At 45.0% G+C, this 27,610-nt stretch overlaps 2 protein-coding genes across 2 annotated transcripts in view; one reads left to right on the top strand and one right to left on the bottom strand.

Annotated features, from left to right (window-relative positions):
* Positions 1-6,863: 6,863 nt before the first annotated feature.
* On the top strand, positions 6,864-17,542 carry LOC134418908 (octopamine receptor-like). Its single transcript, XM_063157902.1, has 5 exons — positions 6,864-7,285; positions 7,392-7,673; positions 11,837-12,013; positions 13,710-15,435; positions 17,435-17,542. Exons 1-4 carry the CDS (start codon positions 7,209-7,211, stop codon positions 14,380-14,382), a joined length of 1,209 nt encoding a protein of 402 aa, XP_063013972.1. The 5' UTR covers positions 6,864-7,208; the 3' UTR covers positions 14,383-15,435; positions 17,435-17,542.
* The window catches only part of EIF2AK3 (eukaryotic translation initiation factor 2 alpha kinase 3), a 42,659-nt gene continuing 31,794 nt past the window's right edge, over positions 16,746-27,610 (bottom strand). Inside the window, exons 13-17 of the mRNA XM_063157901.1 lie at positions 25,991-26,759; positions 21,942-22,109; positions 21,306-21,407; positions 18,981-19,043; positions 16,746-17,950 (exon numbers count right to left, since the gene is read on the bottom strand). Of these exons, the coding sequence (XP_063013971.1) occupies positions 17,774-17,950; positions 18,981-19,043; positions 21,306-21,407; positions 21,942-22,109; positions 25,991-26,759 (1,279 nt within the window). The 3' untranslated portion in view covers positions 16,746-17,773. The remainder of the gene's footprint in view (positions 17,951-18,980; positions 19,044-21,305; positions 21,408-21,941; positions 22,110-25,990; positions 26,760-27,610) is intronic.

The following is a 27,610-nucleotide window of genomic DNA, read 5'->3' as shown; positions in this document are numbered from 1 at the left end:
GGTTTGACCTCAGGAAGGGTGGGTTTGGCACCCGGGGCTGTGGATTTGCACCCCGGGGTAGCACCTTTGAACTCAAGGGTTTGGTGCTTTGCACCCCAGGGTTTGGGGGTTTTGCACCCCAGGGTTTGGGGGTTTTGCACCTCAGAGATTGGGGCTTTTACACTCCAGGAGTTGGGGGTTTTGTTCCGCAGAGGGTGAGGGGTTTGTCTGCCCAGGGTTTGGGTTTTGGCACTCCAGGGATTGGGGGTTTTTGCACTCCAGGAGTTGGGGGTTTTGCTCCCCAGAGGGTGAGGGGTTTTCCTCCCTATGGCTGGGGTTTTGACACCCCAGGGTTTGGTGCTTTTGCACCCCAGGTTTGGGGTTTTGACACCCCAGGGTTTGGGGTTTTGGCACCCCAGGGTTTGGGGTTTTGACACCCCAGGGTTTGGTGCTTTTGCACCCCAGGGTTTGGGGTTTTGGCACGCCAGGGTTTGGTGCTTTTGCACCCCAGGTTTGGGGGTTTGACACCCCAGGGTTTGGGGTTTTGGGACCCCAGGGTTTGGGGTTTTGGCACCCCAGGGTTTGGGGTTTTGGCACGCCAGGGTTTGGGGTTTTACCACCCCAGGGTTTGGGGTTTTGGCACCCCAGGGTTTGGGGGTTTGGCACCCCAGGGTTTGGGGTTTTGGGACCCCGGGGTTTGGGGTTTTGGCACGCCAGGGTTTGGTGCTTTGGCACCCCGGCTCAGTTCCCGATACGCACCATGAGCAGCCCGTGTTTGCAGCGCGGGTTTGCCCTCGCCCCGGGTTTCATTGCTGCGGTGTCTCCGGGGCAGGCGGAGCTGCCGTGGCTGTGCCGGAGCGCTCCCGTCCGCCGCGGGCGATCCCAGTCGCGGTGCCGGCGGTGCATGAGGAGTTTATCCCGGCTCGGGGCAGGAACCAGCATCCATCCCCGGGCAGCCCGGCTGGGAGCAGCTCCCTGGGGAGGGATCCGGGCTGGGGACACCGCGGGGCGGCTTCGGCCGACACTTCCCGAGGTAAGGATATTGCGGTTCATTGTGGTTTATTGCTGTTTATGGTGGTTTATTGTGGTTTATTGTGTCTCGCTGTGTTCCCGACCCCGCGGCTCTCCGAGAGGCTGCAGGAGCGCGGGTTTGGGGCTGGAAAGAAATCGCGCACTGGTAAACGCTGTCCTTGCAAGGGGAACGTTGGGCAGAGGGAAGGAGGGTCAGTGCAGAGGCTCGCTGCTGCTCCGAGGGCGTGCTGCACTGGTGGAAGCACCCCCAGGCATTTCCCCTCCTTTATCACCGCCTCCCACAGCTGGACGAACAGCTGGCGCTGCTCAGCAATCACCGAGCGCTGCAGCTTTCCCATGGGGAGGAGGAGGAGGAGGAGGAGGAAGGAAAGGTGTGTGAGGTCCTGGGGCAGGCATTGCTCCCTGCTGGTTTGTGCCTGATCCAGCGGAGCAGCAGAGCCTGGCAGCAAGTAATTCCCACTAATATATTTCCAGTTTTCATCATTGCTCTAAGATTTTTAAGTGCAGTCAGCCTTGAGATTGCAGAGTTGGGGTTTTTTTTTTTCTCCCTCTCTTGCCGTCAAAATATGCCTTTCACTGATGAAATTAACCTTTAGCTTGGGATTTGTCTGCTGAATACATTAGGTCAAACTTTCTGGATGTTGAAGGGGAGCAGAAATGGTGGAGTTGCTTTGCTCAGGCAGCCTCTGAGCAGAATCCAAGCCATCGGTTTTTTGAAAGGAGGTAAAACCATAAAATCAAAAAAAAAAAAAAAAACCAAACCAAACCAAAAAAAACCCCAAAAACAAAAAAACAACCAAAAAAACCCCAAAACCAAAAAATCCAAAACAACAAAAAGACCAGTGAAAACTCTAAAGCATCTGAGATCCCCAGGAAAACTGGGAAGATCCCACATCATGGTACAACTGGGCATTTGTCCCTTTGGTTTAAGGTTTCTCTTACAGGAAAGACTGAATGACTGATGTGCAAAGAGTCTGGGCTATCCCAGCAGTGTAACCACAGGGGCTGCTGCAGCTCTCAGGAGTATTTAAGAGCTCCAGTATTTTAAGCTGAGGAAGTGGGGAAAGATGGCATTTCCTGATTTGTCCCAATAATTTCCACAGAGAGGTTAAGGTGGTGTCATCCCTGGGTTCCCTGTGATGACAATTCTCCAGGCAGTTTGAGGGCAGCATTTCTTGGTTAACTTATTTAATTTAGCACACTTTGGATAAAGGTTGGCTTCTCAGGCAGAGGCAAAAGGATCCAGACACCCACCTTGGGCTGCTTGGCTCTCACAGGGACTGGGGATGAGATTCCAGGGGCTCTGACAGGGGATTTTTAAAAGGGATCAGGAGCAGCAGGATCCTGTTTTTGCACCCTGAATTAGAGTTCAAGGTGCAAACACGAAGTTTCAAGAATCCATCATCTCTTGGTTTTATAGCTGGAGACATGGATGTCAAATAAAGACAGCCTTATTTCCAGTCCCTCAGTCCCTTTGTGTTGATAAAAAGAAAAAAAAAAAGTGACAAAAGAGTGTTTCTCTGGGGTTTTGTGAGTGTGGACACATCTGGTTTGGTGCACTGCCATACTCCTGGATGTGTCCTGCATTTAGGACAATGCTGCTGTGAGTTTTTCACTGGAGCAGACCTTTAACCCAGGCTGAGATGGTGCTTGAGGAGCACAAAGAGCTGGCAAAGAGGAGTTCTAATAACCACGTCCTAATTCTGCTCCAAGTTTGAGAGTGGTGTGTGTGCACAGAGCACTGTGAGTAATGATCTGCTTTAATTGGAGTCATTCTAAGGCTGATACAAACTTAATGACCGTGTGGGAGCAGTCATTCTTTGCAGGAAGGTGTGACTTCAAAACCTTCTTGTCTCGGTGTTACATCTAAAAAACCTCAAATAATTAATCCAAAATTCTCATCCATCATTCTCATCTACCCATGAACAAAAATTTGACAGTGATTTTTAAAAACCTGAGACTGAATGTTTTAAACTTTAATTTTTGACATAGTTTTTTTGGGTTTTTTTAAACACTGATTTTCCATCAAACCTGATGTTTTGCTGTTCCTGTTCAGGAGCCTATCCTAATGCTGCATGCTCTCCTGGGAGAACTTCTGGTTCATAGGGTGATGCTCAAGTGTTTGAACTGGTTAGGGTCAACTCCAGGTGGGGTCAGAGGGCATTTTCCAGATCTTGTCGAGGTGCCAGAGGTGTGAGGAGACCAGCAGGTGTGGGAGATGAGATGGAAGATGGCTGTGGAGCAGGGAATGGCCCTTGGAGAGGCGGGTTCTGGAGCCTGGCTCCTGTGTGGCCATGTGCTGTGTCCCTGTGGATTTCCCACCCCTGTCCCTGTGGATTTCCCACCCCTGTCCATGTGGATTTCCCACCCCTGTCCCTGTGGATTTCCCACCCATTTCCCTGTGGATTTCCCACCCCTGTCCATGTGGGTTTCTCACCTCTGTCCACGTGGATTTCCCATCCCTGTCCCTGTGGATTTCCCACTCATGTCCATGTGGATTTCCTGCTTGTGTCCATGTGGATTTCCCGCCCTTGTCCATGTTGATTTCCCACCCCTGTCCCTGTGGATTTCCCATCTGTGTCCATGTGGATTTCCCAGCTGCATCCCTGCAGATTTCCCACCCATGTCCATGTGGATTTCCCACCCCCGTCCCTGTGCATTTCCCACCCCTGTCCCTGTTGATTTCCCACTCATGTCCATGTGGATTTTCTATCCCTGTCCCTGTGGATTTCCCACCCCCGTGTCGATGTGGATTTCCCACCCATGTCCATGTGCATTTCCCACTCATGTCCATGTGGATTTCCCACTTGTGTCCCTGTGGATTTCCCACCCATATCCCTGTGGATTTCCCACCCCTGTCCATATGGATTTCCCACCTGTGTCCCTGTGCATTCCCCACCCCTGTCCCTGTTGATTTCCCACCCATGTCCATGTGGATTTCCCACCTCTGTCCATGTGCATTCCCCACCCTGTCCCTGTGCATTTCCCATCCCGCTGTCCCCGAGCTGTCTGTGTGGCACACACGGGAAGGAGAACAGCCTGAACAATCCGTTCTGCCCGGAAATGTGGCTGCACTGAAACCCAACTGTTCCACGGGAGCTCCTCCGGCCTGATGCCACCCTCAGTGGAGCAGTTAGGAAGAATGGCACACATCATCCTCTCTCCTGGCAATTATGGGAGAGCTGGAGACTGGATTTTTTATTTTATTTTATTTTATTTTTATGGGGTGTTACCAGGATGTGGAATGTTGTCCAAGGAATATTTTCATTAGGACTGAGGTACTTAAGACACTCTGCAGACTTTGAGCAGTGCTGGCCCAGGGGTCTGCCTGACATGATGTCCAAAAAACCTGATTATTCTCAGTGCTGGAGGAGCAGCAGAGCTTCAGGTCTCAGCCAGCGGCTCCCAGCTCCAATGAGGAAGGGTTTTCCTTCTTTATTTTTTCTTTTCTAGACAGCTTGACTCTTTTCTTAATTTTGTTTTTAATTTTTTTTTTTTATTTTTTACTTGAAAGAAAGGAAACCGCTAAATCCATCATATAAACAGAAGTCAGGGGATGGAGCTGAGGATTTTGAAGGATGAGTTGGTGCGTGAGCACATAATTACATCCAAGAACAAGGGCACTATTGCTTTCAGAAAATGCAGCCCAGCCTCACAGTTGTGTAGGAATGCTTGGAAGAGCTCAGCAGGTGGAAAAGAAACACCTGGGTGATGTGGGAATTCTGGAATGTTTTCAGTATAATCCCTCACAGTGGGGGCTTTTAAGGACATGTAATAGCCCTGAATTAAGAAGAAAGTTCCCTGTGTGGGAAAAAATGTGGGAAATGGATTTTTAGAGATCTACAAATCCATTTCCCACATTAAAATACTTGTCTGAAAGGCGACATGCAGGAGGGGTAAGTGCATGGTGAGCGTGAAAAACGCCAATCACTCGTTTTTAAAATCTTAAAAGTTCAATAGTAGTAAAATGGTTATAAAAATAGTAATATAATTAGAGTAATTATAATTTGGACAATTAGAATTTGAGGCAATATGAGACAATAAGAACAAAGAGTTACACACAGTCCTGGTGCCTCTTTCTGGGCAAAATAAGCCTGAAAAAGGACCCACGTTAGCAGAGGATTAACCCTTAAAAACAACAGCCTGTTGCATATTCATACGCCTCATACATGATGCATGAATTCCATTCAAACACAGGATTCTGTCTGGTGTCAGCTTCTTCCTCTGAACCCTGACAGCATCTTCAGGGCTGAGCAAGGTGGGAAGAAGTTCATTTCTTCTGATAATGGAGCAATAAATTCTTATTCTCGGGAAGATTCAGGTGTCCTGTGCCTGCTATCTCAGTGCGAGTCCTCTCTTTAAAAGCAGTATCTTACATAGCACAGTTTCTATTTTAACCTTATGTTATAACCTAAAACTATATTCAACACACTACTTAAGAGAATTAATACAGCATAACTTTATAACAGAACACATATAATATTCATTTTCATATTTGTGAAAAGCCAATCATAAAAAAAAGCATTTTTCACAGTGAGGTCAGGGACGCTCTTCACAGGGATGATAGGGGTTGGGATATGTTGGGTTCTAGAGATTGTGAATCATGAAATGGTGATATTTACAGACTCCCTTTAAAAGCTTTATGACCAATCACACAAAGCAGAAGCACATTGACAGTAGATTTATCCAACCACTATAAGCACAGGTACCTTTGGTTAAACAATGCTTGCTTATTTCAAATACAATACCTGCTTGTGAGCCTTCAAACACAATGCACAGAGCTCCATTATCAAGCTTAGAACTTCCTCATATCTCACTAGATAAACGCTTCTGCAGCTTAGGGAGTTATTCTAGACAAGTGTTAATACACAGACCATTGTTCTATTTGTCCCTATTTTTCTACTTCTTACATATTTTTTCTGCTGACAAATCTCATGGCTGCTGCTTACCTCTGATCACAGCTCTGCTCTCTCTGAGGCTGCCTTCTGCAGCTTTCCCAAAACCCTCTGATTCCATGGATTCCCACACAAGGAGGTGTTTCTTTGCAGGGTGCAGAGCTGAGCTGTGGAAGTTGTTGCTGTAGGAGGTGATGGATGCTAAAAGGTTGCTGGGCCAGAGGGGAAGCAGGACAATTTCATGATTCAGAAATCATTGAAACCATCTTAAGAGGTAATTCTGGACCATAGGCTGCAGGAAGGACAAAGAGATGTTGGGAACATTTTGCTGCCTTGTTCTTACACCCATCCTAAGACAAAGTTTGGTCCCTGTGAGGTGAAGCAAGTTGGGCTACAGGGGTGTTATCCAGGCCCACCCTCACACTGCACTCAGAAGGATGCCCTGGAGATGTGGATTCACCTGAGGGTCCTGTGGAAGCAGATCCTGGTCACAGGAGAAGTGATGATATTTAAATATAGCAACTTTTCATCAGGAAATATTTCTATAACTCTCTTTTCCCCACAAGTTTTGTCTTTGTGTTCCCTCAGCTACACCAGTGAGCTTTGAAGTGCTGGAGTTTTTGCAGGGCATCATTCCCACCTACCTGTGACACCACTTTGTAAAGTCTGGGAGCTGAGCTGTGGACACAAGCATGTGGATTTCCTCAACAGAAAAATCCCCAATGAAGGAGCTGGGAGCATCACCTCCCATCTGGGCACAGAGGGAACCTGCCTGTGGGGTCAGGGCTGCACCTGAGACACCTCAGTGCGATGATCCTCCAGCCCAAGTCATTCTGTGATTGCACAGTTCTGCTCCCCGTGGAGCTGCTGGCAGCCCTGCTTGGCCATTCAGGCTGGAGGATGGAGCTGCCCGCTGTGGCACTAAAAAACCCCCAAAATTCAGAGTGTGAAACAGCACCAGGACAACCCAGGGCACGGCACAGACTGAGCAGTGGGGCTGGGCAGGCAGCCCCAGCTGCTCTGGGGGTGGCAAAGATGGTGATGAGAACAGAGAGCCACAGAATGGTTTAGATTGGAAAGGACCTCAAAGATCATTTAGTTCCAGCCCCCACATTATGTGGACTTGGCATGCTGTTCAGTGGGATTTAGCCCAGCTGCTTTCATTTTTTTATTTCAGTTGTTTTCTTTCCCTCTCTCTGCTCTCAGTACATTTCTATTTTTTTTTTCCTGGTCTCATGCTTCATCTGATGATGCATTTTCATTCACAGGAGGGCCTTTAATTGCTGTGAAGGACTTCAGTCAATGCTTCACATTTATCTCACCCTCAGGATTTCAGACACTTCTAATGGGCTGCTAACCCAGGACACAGCCACAGCAGGGTGTGTGGATTTTTCCTGGAGAAAATGAAGCATAAATATTATTTCCATCCTCCCTTTCCCACACCTACAAACCATCATTGATGTAATTGTGCTTCTGCCCTTTTAGATTTTCAGGTTTTAGCAGCGGGAAGATGCTGACGGACAGGAACGGATCCCGGCTCTCCAATTTCTCCTCTGCTGCCTCCTCCTTGGCACGGGGAGGGGTTGGGCTCCAGGAGGTGCTGGTGGGGCTCGTCCTCACCCTCATCGACGTGGTGACGCTGCTGGGGAACACCGTGGTGTTCCTGTGCCCCGTGGTGGAGAAGCGGCTGCGCACGGTCACCTACATGTTCATCATGTCCCTGGCCACGGCTGACTTCCTGGTGGCCTGCCTGGTGATGCCCTTCAGGTGAGGAATGCCTGGGAGCACAGCAGCACAAATGTCCTTTTCCCCTGAGCGACGCCACCGTGGTGTTTTCTGAAAAATCCCTTCGCCAGGATTGCTTGTCTTGGCAAGCTGAGAGGCCTCAGAGAAAAATGAAAGCAATATTATCTGATCTGCTTCTCCTGTGTTTGCTGCTTTGGGATGTGGCTTGGACATTGTTTATCAGTTGGTCATTGTTTGATTGGCTTCATGTGAATTGTTTTGACTTAATGACCAATCGCCATCCATCTGTGTCGGGAGTCTGAAGAGAGTCATGAGTTTTTCATTATTATTTTTTAGCCTTCTGTCTGTATCCTTTCTCTATTCTTTAGTATTGTTTCAGTATAGTATGAATAATATGATATGATATGATATGATATGATATGCTATAATATAATATAATATAATATAATATAATATAATATAATATAATATAATATAATATAATATAATATAATATAATATAATATAATATAATATAATATATAGTGTAACATAACATAATATAGTATAACATATAATATAATATAACATATAATATAATATAATATAATATAATATAATATAATATAATATAATATAATATAATATAATATAATATAATATAATATAATATAATATAATATAATATAATATAATATAATATAATATTAATATATCAGCCTTCTGAGAACATGGAGTCAGATTAATCTCTTCCCTCTCCCTGGAGCCCCTCACAAGCACCACAGAGCAAGGCTGGGATTCACCTGCTGGGCTCTCCAAAGGGCTGAGCTGTGGGCTGGTGGCTGTGTGTGCTTCCCTGGGACCCTGGCTGCTGATCTGAACTTGATTTCCAGCTTTGTATGTGGAGCTCCAGCCGTTGCTCCCCCTTCCAGGACCAGCCCTGCATATGGGATGTAAGGGATTTATTCAAGATAAGCTGGGTAATTTAGGCTTCCCCTACATTTGATGGAGGAAGAGGCTCTGGAGAGGGCAGGTGTCCCTGCATGAGGTTTATATTTGTGGGAGCTTCACTACCTGGCTAAAACAGTGAAACAAAAGCAGAAAGCAGCTGGCTTGTGGTCCTGGCTGTCTTGTCCTGCAAAGCAGCCAGAGGTTTGTGTAAATCAGGGAGCTGCACCCTGAGTTCATGGGGCAATATGAGGAAGCTGAACCATTTCCATTTTCTATGCTTGAGTTCTCATTGGGCTGCCTATTTCTTTGAATTTGGCACTGAAAAACATTGTCCTAACAAGCAACTACAAACTGAGTTAAAAGGTCATAGTATCAGGTGAAAAAAAAAGCAGCTAATGATGTTCTTTTAGAAAGACCTTTGCTACTAACTTAGATTCTGTGCTTGATGAACTTAAAGCTCAGGTTCTGAAATTACAGAACCATAGTGTGGTTTGGGTTGGCAGGGACCTTCAGGGGTCATTTAACCCAACCCTGCACTGAGCAGGGACACGGGCAACTGGAGCAGCTTGTTCAGAGCTCCATCCACCCTGGCTTTGAGCACTCCCAGGGATGGGGCAGCCACAGCTTCTCTGGGCATCCTCACTGTAAGAAATGTCTTTATCTATTTTGAATCTACTTTCAGTGATGTTTTACCTAAAGAACAAAAACACAAGGGGGAGCACAGAGGAGAGCGTGGCTGGTGCTCTGTGCCCCTCCTGGTGCTGCCTGCTGGGGATCCCTGGCAGCTCCTGGTGGGGCTCTGCTGAGGAAGGGACCCTGCTGGCTCCATCAGCCTTGGCCAGCCCTGCTCCTGTTGTTCCACGCTTTCCCACTGCTTTGGCTTCACATCCGCGCTGCTCCTTTGGATCTCAGTTTGCTCCTCGGTTGGCAGGTTATTAAGTGCCAAAGGGAATGGAAAGAAATGATCTCAGGAGGCAGTTTGGCTCAGGAAAATGTGGCAGAAGGGAAAAACAAATTTGTCCTTGGTGTCTTAATTTCATAAGAGTAAGATTTTTCTTTTGTTCCTGTCTTGGCTGGTTTGCAGGAGTGAGCTTGGCTCGTTGTCTGAGTACTCCAGCCAGTCTGTCATTTCCAGGCTGAATGTTTCCAGCTATTCTTTTCCTCTGCAAGCAAAAGGGCAAGGCAGGGGTGACTTCATTGTGTGGGGGCTTTTTTGCCTTTTACAATTCTTCTTCTCCAGCAGCATTTCCAAGCTGCAGAGACTTTTTACCTCAGAGGAGAGGGGTCAGGTGTCCATCTCCCCACTGTGAGGGTGTCTGCAGGCCAGGTGTGTGCAGGTGAGAACTGGGCACCTGCTCACCGGGGATCTGTGAGCAAGGCTGGCCCCACAGCAGCACATCTCCCTCTGGGAGGCCAGGGCACAGCACAGCTCTGCAGCATCTCTGGGGCTCAGGAGGGCTCTGAGCAATGGCAGAGCAGCCCCCCAGTCCAGAGCTGAACCTGTGCTCCAGTTCAATGCCTCATTTCCCTCTGTAAAAGAGCCATGAAACCTTTCCATGAGCGTGCTGTGCATCCTCCACGCTGCCCAAGGTGTAGGGACAGGCTCTGCTGTAGCTTGCCTGGATTTTTGCATGGAATCCCCCATGACAAAGAGCTGCTGAGGGCTGGGACCCTTCAGCAGCACTGCCCCCATCTACAGCAGTTGCTGTGCTCTGGAACACCCTTCACAAATCCATTTAGTGAGCTGGTGTGATGAGATGTAGCTCAGGCATTGCTTTCTGCCGTCAGGGTGAATCTTTCCTCCTTGCTGGACACCTGAGCACTGCAGCTCAGCAGCCCTGGGCTCACTGTGTTTCACCAGCAACCTGGGGAGTTACAGGATAATTAAAGCTTTGCAGGACCAGGGAGTTACCCATTAAATTCCCTGACAATGGTGACTTCAGCAGCACCTCGGGAGCTGCAGAAAGCTGGAGAAAGACAGAAGCAAATGGCATCTCAGTGACTGCCACAGAAACATGCATCAGCCTTCCTACAGCTGCCATATGTTCCTTCCTTCACTGCTCACTTCTCACAGGCCCCTCTTGACTTTGTTAGCAATATTTTTGGTGCTGTGTTTGTTTTTGCTGCTGTGTTTACCTTGCTGAGGCATTTATGAGCCTCATAATGTACAGGCTGCATGGGCTTCCTCCTAGGCTGTTGTTGTTTTGTATTTTTTAAACCAAGAGTGGAAATCCTTCCTGGTTTTGAAGCATTTGATTGGGTGTGAAGTGAGTTTCCTGGAGATGTCTCATGCCCCAGGAACTGGGGAGAAATCATAAAAGACTGTGCTGTGCCAGGCACTGGGAAAAGGCTGTGATGAATAAAGCTGTGCAGATGTAAATTTGGGGAGCTTTGTGGGGCAAAGCACCTCTCTCAAGGCACTTAGGCTGCAAGAAGCACAGCTTTGCTCTTGTTCAGTCATGCTCTAGGTGGGGGGTGCTGTCACTGTCATATTTTCTGGAAAAATCCCCTTGCCCTGGATTTTTCTCCTGGGTAGTTGAGAAGCCTCAGAGAAAAAGGAAAACAGTATTATCTGATTTGCTGCTCCCTGTTTTGCTGCTCTGGAATGTGGTTGAAGATTGTTTATCCAACAGGTAATTGATTGATTGGTTTCATGTGAATTGTTTTAACTTAATGACCAATACCAGTCAGGCTGTGTTGGACTCTGGAAGCAGCCACGAGTTTTCATTATCATTCTTTATAACCTTCTGTCTGTATCCTTTCTCTATTCTTTAGTATGGATATAATATAATATAATATAATATAATATAATATAATATAATATAATATAATATAATATAATATAATATAATATAATATAATATAATATAATATAATATATAATATAACATAATATAACATAATATAACATAATATAATATATATGCCTTCTAAGTACATGGAATCAGATTCTCAATTCCTCCTTCACCGTGGGGACTCTGAAAATACCCCAGGGTGCTCCTTTTTTGGATTATGCTTAGAGGATGAATCCCTGCTGTCTGAGCTGCCCACCTTTAGTACCTGTGCGATAAAATACAGCATTTCCTCAGTCACAAGGAAATAAAAACAGAACAGGTTGGGTTGGAAGGAGCCTCAAAGATCATCTTGTTCCAGCCCTGGGCAGGAGCATCTCTCACCCAGCCTGGCCTCATACACCTGCAGGGGCTGCACAAAGAGCCCCTCCAGCTCTGATTTCCACCTGTTTTCTCTCCCAGCATCATTTATGAGGTGACAGGGATGTGGCTCTTCGGGAAGCTGTTCTGCAAAGTCTGGATCTCCTTCGACGTCATGTTCTGCACCGCATCCATTGTCACGCTGTGCTTCATCAGCCTGGACAGGTACTGCTCCGTGGTCACCCCCTGCCACTACTCCAGGAGGATGTCCCGGGGCAGGTGAGTGCAGCTGCTCCTCCTTTGGGCTCCCTCCAGCCTGTCACTGGCCATGGCCTGTCCCTCTCATATTTTCTGAAAAATCCCTTCGCCAGGATTACTTGTCTTGGCAAGTTGAGAAGCCTCAGAGAAAAATGAAAGCAATATTATCTGATCTGCTTCTCCTGTGTTTGCTGCTTTGGGATGTGGTTTGGACATTGTTTACCAGCTGGTCATTGTTTGATTGGTTTCATGTGAATTGTTTTGACTTAATGACCAATCATGGCCCAGCTGTGTCAGGACTCTGGAGAGAGTATTGAGTTTTTCATTATTATCTTTTTGCCTTCTGTCTGAATCCTTTCTCTATTCTTTAGTATAGTTTTAGTGCGATACGATACAATACAATACAATACAATATAATGCAATATAATATAATATTATAATATAATATAATATAATATAATATAATATAATATAATATAATATAATATAATATAATATAATATAATATATATAACATAATATAATATAATGGAGTCAGATTCTCAATTCCTCCTCCATCTGGAGGATCCTGAAAATACCACAGTAGCCTACACTGATGTGAGGCTGGATGAGCTCAGATCATTCAGGTGCTGCCCAGAAGCAGAGTGATGTGGGGAAAGGAACTTTCACCATTTAAAACTGCAGAAAATGCTTGATGTGGTGTAGGAGGGAACAAGGTGGATGCAGCTGAGGGGATTGGATGGTGCTCCAGGGAGAATATTTTTTCAGCTAAGGAAGGGTTGCAAAATGGGGTAGAAACCAGTGATATGGGCTGAGATGGGCCTACAGGATTTTCCCTGCGCAGTTATTTGACGGGAATTTCATAGAATCACAGAATGGCTTGGGTTGGAAGGGACCTTAACAATGACCTTGTTCCATCCCCCTGCTGTGAGCAGGGACACCTTCCACCAGACCAGGTTGCTCAAGCCTTGGCCTTAAACATTTGCAGAGATGGGGAAGGACTTCTAAGGACTAGGTGAAAGGAGACGCAGAAGGATGCAGGTAGCAGTAGTCCTCCCTCTTAAACTCACCATCTTTTCTGAAGTGATATTCAGGGAAAACAAGGAGAGTTCCTGAGCTCCCATGAGGGTTTCATGTGAAAGGGTGAAATGAGGACTGCAGGGTGGGGAAAGTCATCTGAGGAAGGGCAGAGGGGACACTGCAGCAGTGGAGTGCTTTACAGGCTGGGTTCAGGCATGTTTTCCCCACCGTCACTCTTGCTGTGTGTGATTTGTGGATCACAGGCAAAGAGAGGAAGGGGCTCTGTGTCCCCCCCTTGCAGATTCTGCCATCTGGTGTCCATCAGCTCCATCCTCATCAGGCCCCAGAGGGTGAGATAATGGCCAGGTACTAAAGCTGAAAGCAAAAATATCTACGTGCTGTTGTTTCAAATACTAACAAACATCTTCTGTGAAACCTAACCTCATCTTTGCTCAGCCAGCTCTGAGCACTCCTTGAGCTGACTGCAATTCTGTCGACTACAGACCAATTACCCAGTTGTTAGAGATAGACAAGTCTGGACTGGTTATAGTCCAGCTTTTTCCCTTCTGCATGCCCGGCTGGACTGCTCAGCAGCGGTATCCCACACAGGTTACCATGGGGATTGAAATGTACTGCGTGTTCTCAGCCCAAAATTACTCAGACCCTCCCTCCCTTCTGCCTCTCTTTCCTTTTGCAGATGCATCGTGATGACCTGCATGGTCTGGGTGTATTCCTCCCTCATTTCCTTCCTTCCCGTCATGCAAGGCTGGAATGAGATCCCCGGGGTGGACTTTGATGCGGGCAGGGAATGCATCTTTGTCACCAACTGGGTTTTTGCCATCGTGGCTTCTGCCCTGGCCTTCTTCCTCCCCTTCATGGTCATGTGCAGCATGTACTTCTTCATCTACCGAGCCTCCCGCCTCAAGGCCACCCGCATCATGTCCCAGACGCTGGAGATCCACTACCACCCCAACAGCAAGAGGCAGAACCACCTGCAGCTGGAGAACAAGGCCACGAGGACCATCAGCATCATCATCTCCGTGTTTGTGCTGTGCTGGCTGCCCTACTTCGTGCTGAACGTGTGGCTGGCGGCCAGGGGCAGCGCCTCCACCAGCTCCGTGCTGCTCGGCACCTTCAAGATCATCACCTGGCTGGGCTACTGCAACTCCACCATCAACCCCCTGCTCTACGCCTTCCTCAACAGGGACTTCCAGCACGCCCTCAAGAAGCTGCTCCTGTGCAGGCGCAGGTCTCAGGTGGATGTTGGGGAAGACATGGTTTCCATAGCCACCTTCTCCAAGACCGCTCCGGAGCTGGAATACAGCGCGGCGGTGCCCAACGGTGCCCCCAGGGGCAAACCCAAGTCATAGGAGGAGCAGTCGCTGGAGGTGGTGACACAGAAAGTGCTGGAGCACGTCCCAGTGGAAAAACAAAGGGTAGGAAAAGAGGGGAAGCAGGGGCTGGAATATTACAATACAACGAAGATGTATTTCTTCACCTTCCACATGAAGAACTCAGATATTTTAGAGGCAATTTGTTATATATTAATGGAACTGATTCATTCCTGGATCATTATTTTTCTAATGAGCATTTTCTAAGACAAATTTCAACCTTCATGTTGGGTAAAAAGAACAAACCAGTATGGTGTAACATGACCTTACATTTGTGCACATCCTGGTGATCTGTGTCAAGTGGGACAGTGCTTCTTGTCAAGCCACTGTAGCTTTTCATCTTGAAGTTTCATTACAGACTTGACCAGTTTTAATAACTCCACCTGTGCCAGTGTGTGTATGGGAATTAGAGGAGGGATGTGCTCACTTCCACTCTGCAGCCTGGGCTGTTGCTTAAGGTTCAGCTCACTGGCTTCTGCAACATTTGGATATTCAGAACTTTCCATGGCCTTCTGTGAATTATCTGTAGGTTTCCTTGTTAATTCTGGAAGGGGACATTCCCTGTGGCAGACCCCAGGAGATGACAAAGACTTGCTGTAACAGGAGGAGCACTGCAGTTTCAAAGCTACAGTGGCTGAAGATGGGATGTGAACAGGAATTATTGTGTGTACACTGTGGTATCTACCATAGAGACATAAAAAAAAGATAAATGGAAATAATTATTATTACTACTGCCAAGTGCTCATCTGGACTTCCAACAGCACTGGCTCCCTGCAGGAAAGCCACAAGTGCCTCACTGAAGGGTTACTCTGAAAAGCTATCAGGGGAATGTCCTCAGAGGTATCAAAATGCAGTAGGACCTGCCTGGAGCAGCTGAGTTACTGAAGATGCCAGCACAAGGGTCAGGAATTCTGTCTCAAGAGCCTGGTGGAAAAAGCATCCCTGACCTGGGGTTCAACAGTGGTTCTCCTGTGGAATGACTCTCCATGGAGAGGGTGAGGTGTTCCAGACTCCAGCAACAACATGGAAATGGTAACTACCTACACCTTCTTCTGGGGGAAGCATCCTGTGGGTACAAAGGTGACAGGGCAGAAATCCTGCTGCTGCCACCCAGGTCATTTTGGTATGATAGGACAAGGAATGGGGTTTCATTCCCAAGAGCTATGGGGGAGGAAAGGAGCTGAGGGATGGCAATATCCTGTGGAACAGTGGGACAGCACAGCAGAACCCCAGGCCAAAGCCCCTTCTGCAGGGCTGTGAGCTCACAGCTATTCCAGTTTGGGGTTTTCTTCCACAAATAGCTGGCTGGAAAGTACACATCATTCAGAGGAAAACCTCCCAGGTTAGAGAAGAGCCTTCCTCTGTCAAACCCTGGAGCAATAACGGGCCAAAACCAGGGACAACACACTCCAGTGCTGAGAGAAGCAAAGACTGACCAGGCAGTTCAGAGCTGAGCAAGGCCAGATGCTTCTGTGGCTGGGCAGGGACCCCGCAGGGGAGGACTCATCCACCCCTTTGAGGGCAAATGTAACAATCCAGAATATGCAGACACACCTGGTGTGAACACATATGCCAGTTCTGGTACTGAAATGCTGCAGGGCCCTTGGAATAGGCAGCTACCCACATCCAGATACACAGCAAGTTAAAAATACCTTAATCCTCATTTCCTGTGCTCCACCTGTAATCACTGAGCTGGCAGGGAAGGCAGAGGCTCCACACGTGGCCATTTACTGTGCTGCTGATGCAAACAGGGACACCCTTAACCCTCCTCTTTTAACCCAGCTAAACACAAATTCTGTTCCTGATCAGACACTCACTGCAGCATTCTGGTTTCACCTGGACGAGCCAGTATCTGGGAGAGTTATCCAAGAGGATGTGGAAGACTGTAATCCACTTCTGCCTTATCACAAAGCTGCAGGGTGTCAGCTGGTTTGATTGCTGTCACAGTGTCACACCACAGCACAGTAATCCCCAGGAGGATTTGAGTCCATTATCTTTTTAGGAAACTGAGCTCAGACACTTTAAGAGATTTAAGTCTGTAAAAGAGAAAAAATAAAATTGTACAAGACCAGCTGTAACAGCATAAGAATTATCCCTTCTCCCCTCTGGTGAGCAATTGCATCCATAATTCACCCAGTTTGGAGCTCAATTCCCTTTTTTCTCCAGATCCTGTCTCCCTTCCAAGCAGCACACTGGGTTTTGCGTCATCACACACGCTGTGGCCAGTGTGAGACAGGGAAGCCAAGGAAGTTTCAGGAATGCAGAGCCCATCCTGTTCCCACTGCACAGGGCTGCCACCTGCAGCACACACGGATGCAGGCTTCCAACAGAAGCAACTACTATTTTGTCTTATAAATAAAAAAAGTTTATTAAATCATTTAGACTTGAAAGAAGTCACAGTAATTCAATGCACTCAGCAATTACAACAAGTGCATCCTGTACACCACCAACCCAAATGGATTGATTCTGTATTTTATAAATAAAAATTAACATATTTACAGTGAGAAATAAAAGCATGGCATTAGGCAGTTAAATTAGCAGATTACACAAATGCCTACCAGTTGATTTTTTTAAAAAGTACAAATCTACAAGATTACATACGACATGTATGACTTCATTAGGTTTAAATTTTCAGAATCACAACATTTTTGTACATATTTTGACTATGGCTCTTCCAACCACTGCCTATAAAACCCCCCATTTAATGGCAAAAAGTTCCTTTTCCTTCTCTACAGCTTCATCCGTGTAAGATGCATTCCCTAAGATCTACTGTAGTGCAGAAGTATGAAATGATTTCCTCTAATGACAGGCTATGGACAGTGACAATATGTACAACTGTGGTACTTTTTTGCTTTAAAAATAGTGCAGATTCCCAGTTTACCCACCAGGGACAAAAATGGAGTCAAAGTTAATTTCAAAATCATCTTCATTTCACCAAAGAGCAAGTGACCCGGATAGACACTCACTAGGCTTAGAGACTGTAATTTGCTCTATAAAAATACAGTATTTTAATTCTATTTACATGTTACAGATCTCTCACTCACCCAGCAAGCTGACATTTACAAGCTTCAAAAAAACCCAAGAAACCCCCCAAAAAAAGGATAATGGAGCACAACATTGGCAAGCACAGCAGCTGGACCTGTTCGCTTAGGAGAGCAAAGGTAAGGAAAATGGAATGTGAAAGGTTTGGTTACTGGGCTTCCTTGGCTGTCAAAGTAAACAGAAATCTGTCCAACACGTCTTATACATTAAACATGGCAAAAAAAGCTGAAGTAAACTATTCCCAAGATAAACATTCTGCATCATAGGATCCTTCTGCTGAACAATCCCTGTGAAACCTGCCGAGTGGAAGAAGTGATCCTGAGGATAGTTATTTGCTTGGTTGTCTGGAATGTTTATTTCCTGATAGGCTCATTGTCCGTGACCTCTGCCTGAGCACGGGCTTGGGGGGCAGCTCCAAGTCTTCAAAGACAGGATTTTCTATGATTGCTGCAGCCTCTGGGCGTTCAGTGGGACTTGGAGAGAGCATGTCCTTCACCATGGTGTACTGAAAGAAAAGACAACACAAATTACATGAACCAATCCATAAACTCCTTTTCATTTTATGTCCTGGCTTCAGCTGTGGCTGTGTGAAGTAGTGGAAAATAACCCCAGCTGCTTTCTGAGTTATCTGGGTGCTCAGTAGGTAGATGTGCACTAAATATTTTAAAATGTATCACTGTGCATCTCTTAAAAGTGTCTTTACTGTCATCGGAGTCAAGGTTTAATAGGGTTATAAAAAACTTCACATTATTTGCAATCAAAGTTAAATATATGATACATAATTTATATGTAATTTTTAGATTCATGTTTAGCCATCACATGTTTAGCCACACTGAATTTCTCTTGTGGCAAATTAGAATTTTTCCTTTAAATGTACAAGTAGTCTGAATATTTGTTTCAAATTTAATCAGAATTAGTGTCCTGCTCCAGCTGAGCACAGCACAGCCCCTTCTCCCAGGCAGCTTTCAGCTGTAAAGCAGGAAAGGCTGGTCTCATTTGGCCACTGGTCTGAAGCTACCCTGAACATCTGAAAGCACCTCAGCTTTTTACTGGGGAGGTTTTGGACATCACCTCCTCTTCACCTGCCACCACATCACTTTACAGACCTGACTAATGAGAACACAGCACAATTTACTCATGGGGATTTCATGTTCTGGAGGGGATCCCATACAGCCATGGTGCTACCTAGAGCCTCTCCTTTACCTGTCTGAAGCTTTGCATTTTCTCTCTGGGAATATGGATTTGTTGCAGGGAACCATGACAGGATGTATGTGAAATGACTGGCTGTAAGTGACAAAGGGAAGCCAGGTAAAAATGTATTCCTGGAGGAACACTGTGACAGGAGTGTCATCGTGCCCATTATTGCAATGTTATAGCTTTGAAATGCAGAGAAGTACTGGGACAGGGAAATGCACCTTAATAACATGAAAGCTACCTGGTTTCTCCATTTGCACCTACAAAGCAACTGGAAAGCAAAGGAAAAAAGCTACAATTATTAATGAAAAGGCTGTAATTAATACATCAGCTGTACCTACCTCTTGTGCATATTTCTGAGTGAACAATGGTGGAAAATTCAAATTTCGAACATCACTTAAAGTCTGCAAAAATATGAAGAATGACATGTAACTTTTCCAAAATATCATTCCTTAGTAATATCAACCTACCCTTCAAAAACATGCAAATTATGTAAAGAAATGAGCCTGCTGGAAAGAAAACCCTTTGTTTTAAAGTTTTGCTTTAGTGGTTGAAAGTCACAACCTAGCTGAACAGGTGAGCAGCTGCTTCCCTAGGTACTGAGCCTGCATTGGGAGGAGTTGTGCTACAAGAATTGTGATTTCTGCAGTTTTAAATCAGTCAGATACATGAACCTGAACTTTCTCACTTTAGCTGAACAAAATCAACAAATCTGTGTATCACCCATAACTCCAGGATGGCCTTCACCAGTATCAAGACACATGAAATTATTGTCTCTGCTTTACCAATATAAGCACCTGTCTTTGTTTAACTTTTAAGGAGGAATGAGAAGATTTATCAGCAGTTGTGTTGGGTATTTCTGTGCTCCTTTCATACAAAGGCCACTGGCTCCATCTAGTGACAGTGTTTTTCCCATGTTCAGCATTTAGCACTTCAATTTTCTTGGAACGATCTCCTTTTACAAAAATTTGAGCACAAAATACAAGAATTCTAAAGTTAAATCATAATTCATTTCACTATTACTCCACTGGAAATATAAAGTGACCAGTTAATAGTGATGGGCAACAGCCAAACTCCTGGTCAAGAGAACTGAGTTTGATGACATTAAAATGCTTCAGAAACTTTTCTCCTTCTCTGTCAGTTCAGTCTGCATTTAGTAATCTGTTCTCCAGCATGTCACTTGGAAATAAATTGCACTGCTACTGACTAACTGCTCACAGCTTGAGACAGAGGCAGCTCTCATGCTCCACCTCTGGGGATTTTTCCAGCCAGTTGTCACAAATTCCTAGAATTTGCTGGGTTACTTGGTCAGGCAGAGCATATTTTGCTTCAGCAAGCAGTGCTAATGCTTGGCTGAGGCCAAAGAAAACCTCAGGGTAACAACTCAGAAATAGCCAGTGAAGCAGCCAAACTCCAGAACCCAGCAATGAAAGGGCAGGAATTTCCTTTTTAGCAAAAAGAGTGAAATGACAGTGAAAATCCTGGAAAGGCAGGGCACTCTTTTAACACTCTCTTCAAGTAAAAAATGTGAATTAGATGGAATTTAGGTTTCATTTTAACATTCTCTTCAAGTAAAAAATGTGAATTAGATGGAATTTAGGCTTCATTCTGATTATCTGCTTTGCTTCTATTCTTAGGAGAGAAACTGGAAGGGCAAAGCCTGTAATCACTGCTGCAAGAGATCTGAGAATCCAGGATGGCTCTTCCCCAGGTATTTTGTTTCAGTAAAACTGATTTAGAGAAATTGAAACTGATTTCAGTGCCAGAGGTTCAAATTAACACCAATTCCTCCTCTAGACTGTACTGTTTGTGCCATTAAAAGCCAGAGCATCTTAATCAAGAGAATGCAAGAGATGAAGCACTTGGTCAGGCTGCTGTTCAAGCTGTTTCTTACTCTCTGCTAAACCCACTCCATCTTCACCTGAGAATGTAACACCCCCAAGCACATTCAAATGATAAATACAAGTTTTAATGACTCTTCCTTTCCTGCACAGGTCACTGGTGGTCACAGAGGAGAGGCCTTTCTGGCTGTAGCCCCTGTTCTCCATGAACTTGCTCCTGAGCAAGATGGATCTCACACTTGAACAGCAAGCAAGAGCTGTAATGCACCATCAAACATCCCAAATTCACATCAAACATCCCAAACTCACATCTGCTGCAATGAATGGCAGCAGCTATGGGAAGATTGTGCTTGAAGCTGAGTGAGACTCACAGCTCAGACTCACCAGAGGAAAAGGAACAGCCACTTTTCACCAAGTGCTCTGGGGGAAAAAGCACTACAGATGCAAATGAAGGAAGAAATAATCAAAATGCACAGCATGGCTCCAATTCTTGAGTGAAAACCAAGCTGGTAGGCTTAAAGTCACAAGCTGTATTTATTGCTTGAGTTCTTGGATATTGTAGTTCAATAGTTTCTCTCTTGGCTTCACAACAGAGGAGCTTTGTAAAGAAATTAAAGCCTCAATTCAACCACACACATTAGGAAGACTGCAGTTTATTTTCAGTGATTCAGGGGGTCTGCACAAGGCTGATAAAGAAGCTGTGCTCCTGGCTGCAAGGCTTTTCTCCAAAGAAAACAGGACAGGAACCTCTTGCCAGCCTTTCACCAAGCAAATAGCAGTTTTAAACAAATGCTCAAACTGAAGATAACCCAACACCACACATACCTTGACCCTCTCCATCTGTGTGCTGAAGGGGTAGAGCAGCTCAAAGAGAATCAGTCCCAGAGAGAAGATATCCACCTTGTGAGAATAGGTGTTGCCACAGATCTGAGAAGGCAAAGTCAGGGTCAGGGCAGTCAAGGTACTGCATGCAATTATCTACAAAGTAAACATCACCCCTGCAAGTTCACCTGGGCAGGTCACCAGCCCTGTGCAGAGCTGGAAGCTGCAGCACGGGCACGTTGGTGAACTTCAGCCATGAGCACCAGGGAGCAAGGCTCTGATCCTCAGCTCCTCTGTGCTGCAGAGCAAAATGTTTCACCTTACTTAATCTCATGCACAAGAGTGTGTCCTTCCTCAATTAAGTGGAATCTTTTACAGTTACCTTCCTATACTGCATTAAAAGCAAGACAAATGAATGCATTCAGTCTGAATAATTAGCCACTGGTTTTGCTATAACAAATACATACATTTAAATATTCATTTTAGAACTCAATTTAGCTCAAAACTCTATTTTTATGAGAAAGAATTTAAGTGACTTGATTGCAATGGTTTACTAGGAATGCCTGATCTTAGAGCTCCCAAAAATTCAGGGCTCTTCTGGGCACTGCCAAGCACAGCTTGAGAGAAGAGAGCACAAACCTGTTCTGGGCTCATGTAGAGTTTGGTCCCTACTTGTCCTGTGTGCCTGGCATAAGCTGGCATTGGGGTCAGAACTGATTCCTCCTCCTCATCTTGGTCCATAGCAGTCACCAGTCCAAAATCCCCAACCTTTACTATGTCATCCATTGTGAAAAATATATTGGAAGGCTGAGAAAACAAAGAGGTGAAAAGAAAAAGTAAGTAACAAACAGATGTCTGTGTTTCAGTGGTTATAGCACTTGGTTCTAACTCAAAGCTGTCAAGGCTAAAAACAATCATTAAAAAGCTGAAGAACAGCAGTTAAGAATTGTAACTATTCAGATAAAAGGAATTTCTCCTGCATTAACCACTGTCTCTTCCTGAGGCTCAGACTGCTCATTTCTTGTCACTCAGCAGAGGTTCACCAGCAGCACACGGCTCTGCTGAGGAACACACACAGAGCCAACCCTGCTGGGACCAGCACAGGTAAGTGATCCAGCCCACACTGACACTTGCACACCACATGCTGCAGCTCCTTCTCCTGTGCTTTTGTATTTTAATCCCTAAATGCTGGAGTAGTTTGCTGTATTACTAACCAGCCCACAGCACCTCATCCCAGTGTTAAATTACAGATACAGTGGGAACAAGGTCTGCTTTTCAGTGTAATGTGCAGTTTAACATAGAACAGCTGTTTGCATAACAGAACTAAAAGTTTATTTTTGATAGAAGCTTAAGAACTTTGCAATTCATAGAGGCAGCAATAGTGATGATCTGGCTTAACTCTCCTTTAGCTTGTTTGCCCACACCTCCATCCCTGGCTTAGCCTACTGATAAAAGAGGCTGGAACAGAGCTGTCCCTTGGCCAATGGTGCACATCCAAGGCAGTTTTTCAAGAAATTTGCTTCCTGCCTGATAGAACAGCACCCACCAAAAGAATGATTATTCCCTTGAAATAAAACCACTCCAGCTGGGTTACAAATACAGAGTTTGGGGATGAGAACAGACTGATCCTGCAAGGGGAAGGAAGCAGCAGGATGCTGTACAGGGCCAAGCTGTACAGCAGGTGGTGCTGGGCAAGCTCCTCTCAGCTCCTGGGCCCTCAAGGCTGGGAGAACATGGTCTGTGCTCTGCTGACATCAGCCCTGCAGCAGGAGCAGGCAGACACATAGAGGGCAATATTTTCCCACAAGATAAAGGAACATATTTCAAAGTCCACCTGACTTCCTCAGTTAAAGACAAACACACTGTGTGCTCAAGAAACAAGGCAGAGAAAAGGATTCTTTTCTGAGGGAAGCCCTAGAGAAACAGTTCCACAGTGCCCACAGCCTGCCTGTGCCTTCTGAGGCAGGTCTTATCCTCCTCTGTATTTCCCTGTAATGAGTGTCCAGCCCTTTGGAGTCACAGTGCATTCAGGGCACAAAAGCCACTGCCCTGTAAATCCACAGTGCCTCCAGGCTCTGGCTGAAGCATTTACAGAGCACCCACCCTCAGTGCACACCTACATGATCAGAAGTCTTGATATGAGAATTTTAATGCTCAAGGAACAAACATCTCCATTAGGAGTTTCTATCCCACTGCCTTGATCTCCATTCTCCTCCTACAAACATACAAGGCAAGACTTGTCTTCTTCCTGGGGAAAAACTCCTCATAACAAAGTTTATTTTAATACTTCTCTGGCTGGACTCTGACTGTCTCTGAACAGGCTTGCACATAGTTTCTACAAATAAGGGGAATGGACACTCTGCTATTGCAAAATGCCAGCAGAAAGAAACCATCAAGATCAGATTTGGGAGGAGAAAAAGTCTAAGGAAGAAGCACACAGTTTTGATTTAAATCATAAGCAGAGTACAATCACATATAACCACCCTCTAGTTTGGTTATCTTGCCGCCTGCACAAAGAAATTTCCCTCCATATTCTTCAGTCAGAATAAGAATTCTCATTTTTTCACATGAATAAGCTTCTCATACATCTGGAATACTCTGTTTAATTCAATTAATGCTGCAAAATGTATCCAAGACTGTTCTTGCAGTTCTGTGAAACTGATAATTTCTTTTGAGCTGCCAAGCATGACCGACAGCTTATCCTAGGAATAACAGTAAATTCACTTGACAGGCACACTTTTGTTTCTGCACTTCATTTTCTTCAAAAGAATTTGAACTCTGACCTCTTCACTTGCCCACATAAATTCCTGCCATCTTGTCATTGCAGTATCCCTGATTAGCAGGAGCCTAATTAATGCACTTTAATGTGCACTGGTAATTTAAATATTTAGATTACTTCTTGGATCTTTTAATTTGCCCTTATAGAAATTTATTTTCACACAGATCTACCAGCTTTTGTTGGTGCCAAAGGGAGCAAGAACTGGCCTCTGCTATCACTGAGCTCTGCCTGCAGCCAAGCCAAAGCAGCTCTGCAGGTTATTGTGCTGGCACCAACTCAGGTCTGCATGACCAACCTCTGGACAAATTACAAAATTAGATGAGATCTCCCCCTAGGAGCTTCTGAAAAGTAGAGAAAATAATTAAATAAATAGTTTGGCCGTTGTTTTGACCAAATTAACACATAACAGACAAATAAGCTTTGGGATCCAAGAATAACACCTATACAAGCATAGAAAGTTTCCTGAAGGAGGAGGGTGTTCATCCAGGGAGATTGTTTCCAAGTTGGTTATACCAAGTAAACAAAATTAAATCTCTTGTTCAAACTGCTGCCAGCACTGAACTTTTATGATGTTCCAACAAAACACTCCACAGCTGATTAAGACTAATACAGTTTTAGGAGATCTACATAAGGTTTACTGAACAGTGAGCTCAGTGAAGACTGCAGAGGGCTACACCTGACAGTATTGTTAAGAAAAGTTATTAATTAACATGTCTAGCAACATATTAGTACAGGGATTTAATTACTTTTATGGTCAGTTTCTCAAGCACTAAAGATTTGTCAGATAAATGGTTCAAGGTAATTGCCTAATGCTGATGGGAAAAGCAAACACTTGGAAGGGCTGTTAGAGTTTTTCTAACTCTGACATATCCTTTGAGGATTATTTAATTTGAACCTCCTTTTCCTGCCACTTCTGACATGGCATTTTTTAGCTTTTGCTTCTGCTGATGCCAAATTACCATCTGAGAAGCCACAATCATTTCAGTAATCACTCCACTGAGGTGGGCTACTAATGCCTCCTCAAACGAGCAGAGAGAAACATAACTGTCCACATTTGGCCAAAGGGATCCATTTCTCAGAGCTGGGCCTAATAAAACTAACTTTGGCTGGGCTCTTCAGTTAAATTTATTTATTTGGTAACACATACTGACACTTCCAGTGCTTTAAGTTACAGCAAAATCAGGCACTAGCATGGGAGGACCATGAACAAAATGAAAGGAAAGGTAGAAGTTACTCCTGACTTCAGCTGCACTAAACACCAGAGTGCAAACCACCTTTCCCAGCCCTCCCTGTCTGGATGCTATGAGACATTAAAATACTGTGAATCCTTCAGAAAGCTTCACTGTCATAGCTGGCACTGGCTCACAATTCTGCTCCAGGACAGTTTACATTTCAATCCCAGAGAAACATTGCTTAATTTTTACTTTCTCCAACCAAGAGTTACACTGCTCCTTTTAGGTTGCATTGCTATAGAAAGAAGGAAAATACCAGAATTAGAATCACAGAATTATTTAGGTTGGAAAAGACTTTTAAGATCAAGTCCAACTGCAAGCTCCACACTGCCAATTATCTGCTTCACTTGAAATAGTAGAACAGGATCCAAAGTAGCTTTGTCACACAGCTCAGCACTGAACAACCCTGTACAAAGAACATGAATTCAAAATACAACAGGACAAATGCCACTGATCTGTGCCAGGTACAAGAAGTCTTGCTGTAACAAAGACTTTAATTGCAGTAACAAGTGATGAATATTTATTTCCTGGAGCACTGCACCTCCAGATTATTGAACAGACATTGATTCAGCTTTTTTAACAGCCATGCTGAGGTCACTGAGAGGAGTCAGCTATTTTGGCAGGCTTTGCCTGCAGTGCCACATTCCTCCCACATACAGCAACCTATGGGTACAAACCTTGAGATCCCTGTGCATTAATCCTTTGCTGTGCAGGAAGTCAACAGCTTCAGCAATCTGCAGAAAGATCTGCAGACACTCTGTCCTTTCCCTCTCCTCTATGGTGCATCTCCTGCTCATCCAGTCTTTGAGGTTCTCCTTCCTGCACAGCTGCATCTGGATGTACAGATACACCTTTGGAGACGTGGGCTTCACTTTTTCTGCAGTGTTTTTAGAAAGGTCCAGGCTTAAACTCGTTGGCCTTGGAGGAGAAACAGAGAGGGGACTTCCTGAAGCAGATTTCTTGTTATCAGATTCCTTTGTACTTTTCCCTTTATCCTCAGAAGGACTCTCATTATGTGAAACATCAACTTTCTCTTCCTTACTGGAGGCATTTCCACAGCCAGAATCCTCAAACACAATAGAGGAGGAGGTCCCTTCCTTCAGATGTACAACAGGAACAGCTGAAGGACAAATTTCCAAGGAGTGTCCCAGCTCATTACTGTTGATAGTGCTGTCTTCTACATCACAGCCTGTAAGGACACTGTCCTGAAGGTTTAGTAGGGGATCTTCTGAGTGCTGCAAGTCCTTGTTGTCTGTGTCAGAAAACTCCAGAGGAGAAAACTGGCTTCCAGATGAATCTGACTGACCACAGGGTATCCCCACAGACCTCACCCTCTCTGATGAAGCTGCAGTAACTTCAATGTGCTCCTCTGTTGAAAATGGCTCTGTTGTGATCTTAAATGATGGGACATCCATTGGGCTGGGAGAACTGAGTGGCCAATCAGTGCTGGAAGGCAAAGAGAGATCAATACTAGAGAAATTGTAGCAGATTCCAATCATTTCACTAGAAATGCACTTCTGAAAGCCCAGAATTTAACAACTGCTACCCCTGACACCTGCATCACACTGCAACAAGGAGTGACTACCCAATGTGGGAATCACCAATAACCAGCATTTAGCATCTGTGTCTTAGCAAGGATAAGGTTTTCTCATTGAGACAAAAGTGCTGATAAGGGAATATTTAACAAGCTCTTCTGCCTGGATTCCTAATGTGCAATTAGGCTCATCTTCAGTTTGAAAAAATCCAGCCCTTTGGAACAGGCACTGCAAGGACTATTTAAAGTGCCTTGGAAGAATTACAGCTGTGAAATGTTAATTTGATGCCTGAAATATAAAGGTCGCTGTATTCTAAAAATTGTGAGGCATGTTCAGTTGTTATTATGAAACCACCCAGCAGTCTTGTATTAGGCCTCATTCTGTAAATGCCAGCACACGCCCACTTTTCTCTCTCTCTTCACGCTCTCTCCTTTATCTACTTTTCCATTTTTAACCTACTTCTATACCAAGGTTCAAAAATCCTCAGTCTGATTATCCCTCATGTATTTCTAGTGAAATAAATTTATTTAATTCTTGGAGTACTGTATCAGGTCCATTTAACTCAAGGCAATGAAGAGGAAGAAAACAGTAGAAAGGAACAAAGAAGGCAGAGATGCCAAAGTTTGCAACTGAATCACAGCAGCAATGTTCCAACCTTCCAAACACTGCAAGGTTCAGCTACACAAGCTCAACTAAGAACCACATAATGTTTCCTAAGCTGAAAGAAGGACTTTAACACAAGAGAGGACCCATAAATCAAGA

Source organism: Melospiza melodia, chromosome 5 (genome assembly GCF_035770615.1).
Source record: "Melospiza melodia melodia isolate bMelMel2 chromosome 5, bMelMel2.pri, whole genome shotgun sequence".
NCBI lineage: Eukaryota > Metazoa > Chordata > Aves > Passeriformes > Passerellidae > Melospiza > Melospiza melodia.
Note: the sequence above shows the minus strand (reverse complement) of the source record. Positions and strands in the feature narration are given on the sequence as shown.

Excerpts from the sequence above, each read along its gene's own strand:
- LOC134418908 (XM_063157902.1), top strand. The coding sequence starts at position 7,209 with ATGCTTCACATTTATCTCACCCTCAGGATTTCAGACACTTCTAATGGG. Across the intron at positions 7,286-7,391 it reads CAGGACACAGCCACAGCAGG|ATTTTCAGGTTTTAGCAGCG; the intron begins GTGTGTGGATTT and ends CTGCCCTTTTAG. Across the intron at positions 7,674-11,836 it reads TGCCTGGTGATGCCCTTCAG|CATCATTTATGAGGTGACAG; the intron begins GTGAGGAATGCC and ends TTTCTCTCCCAG.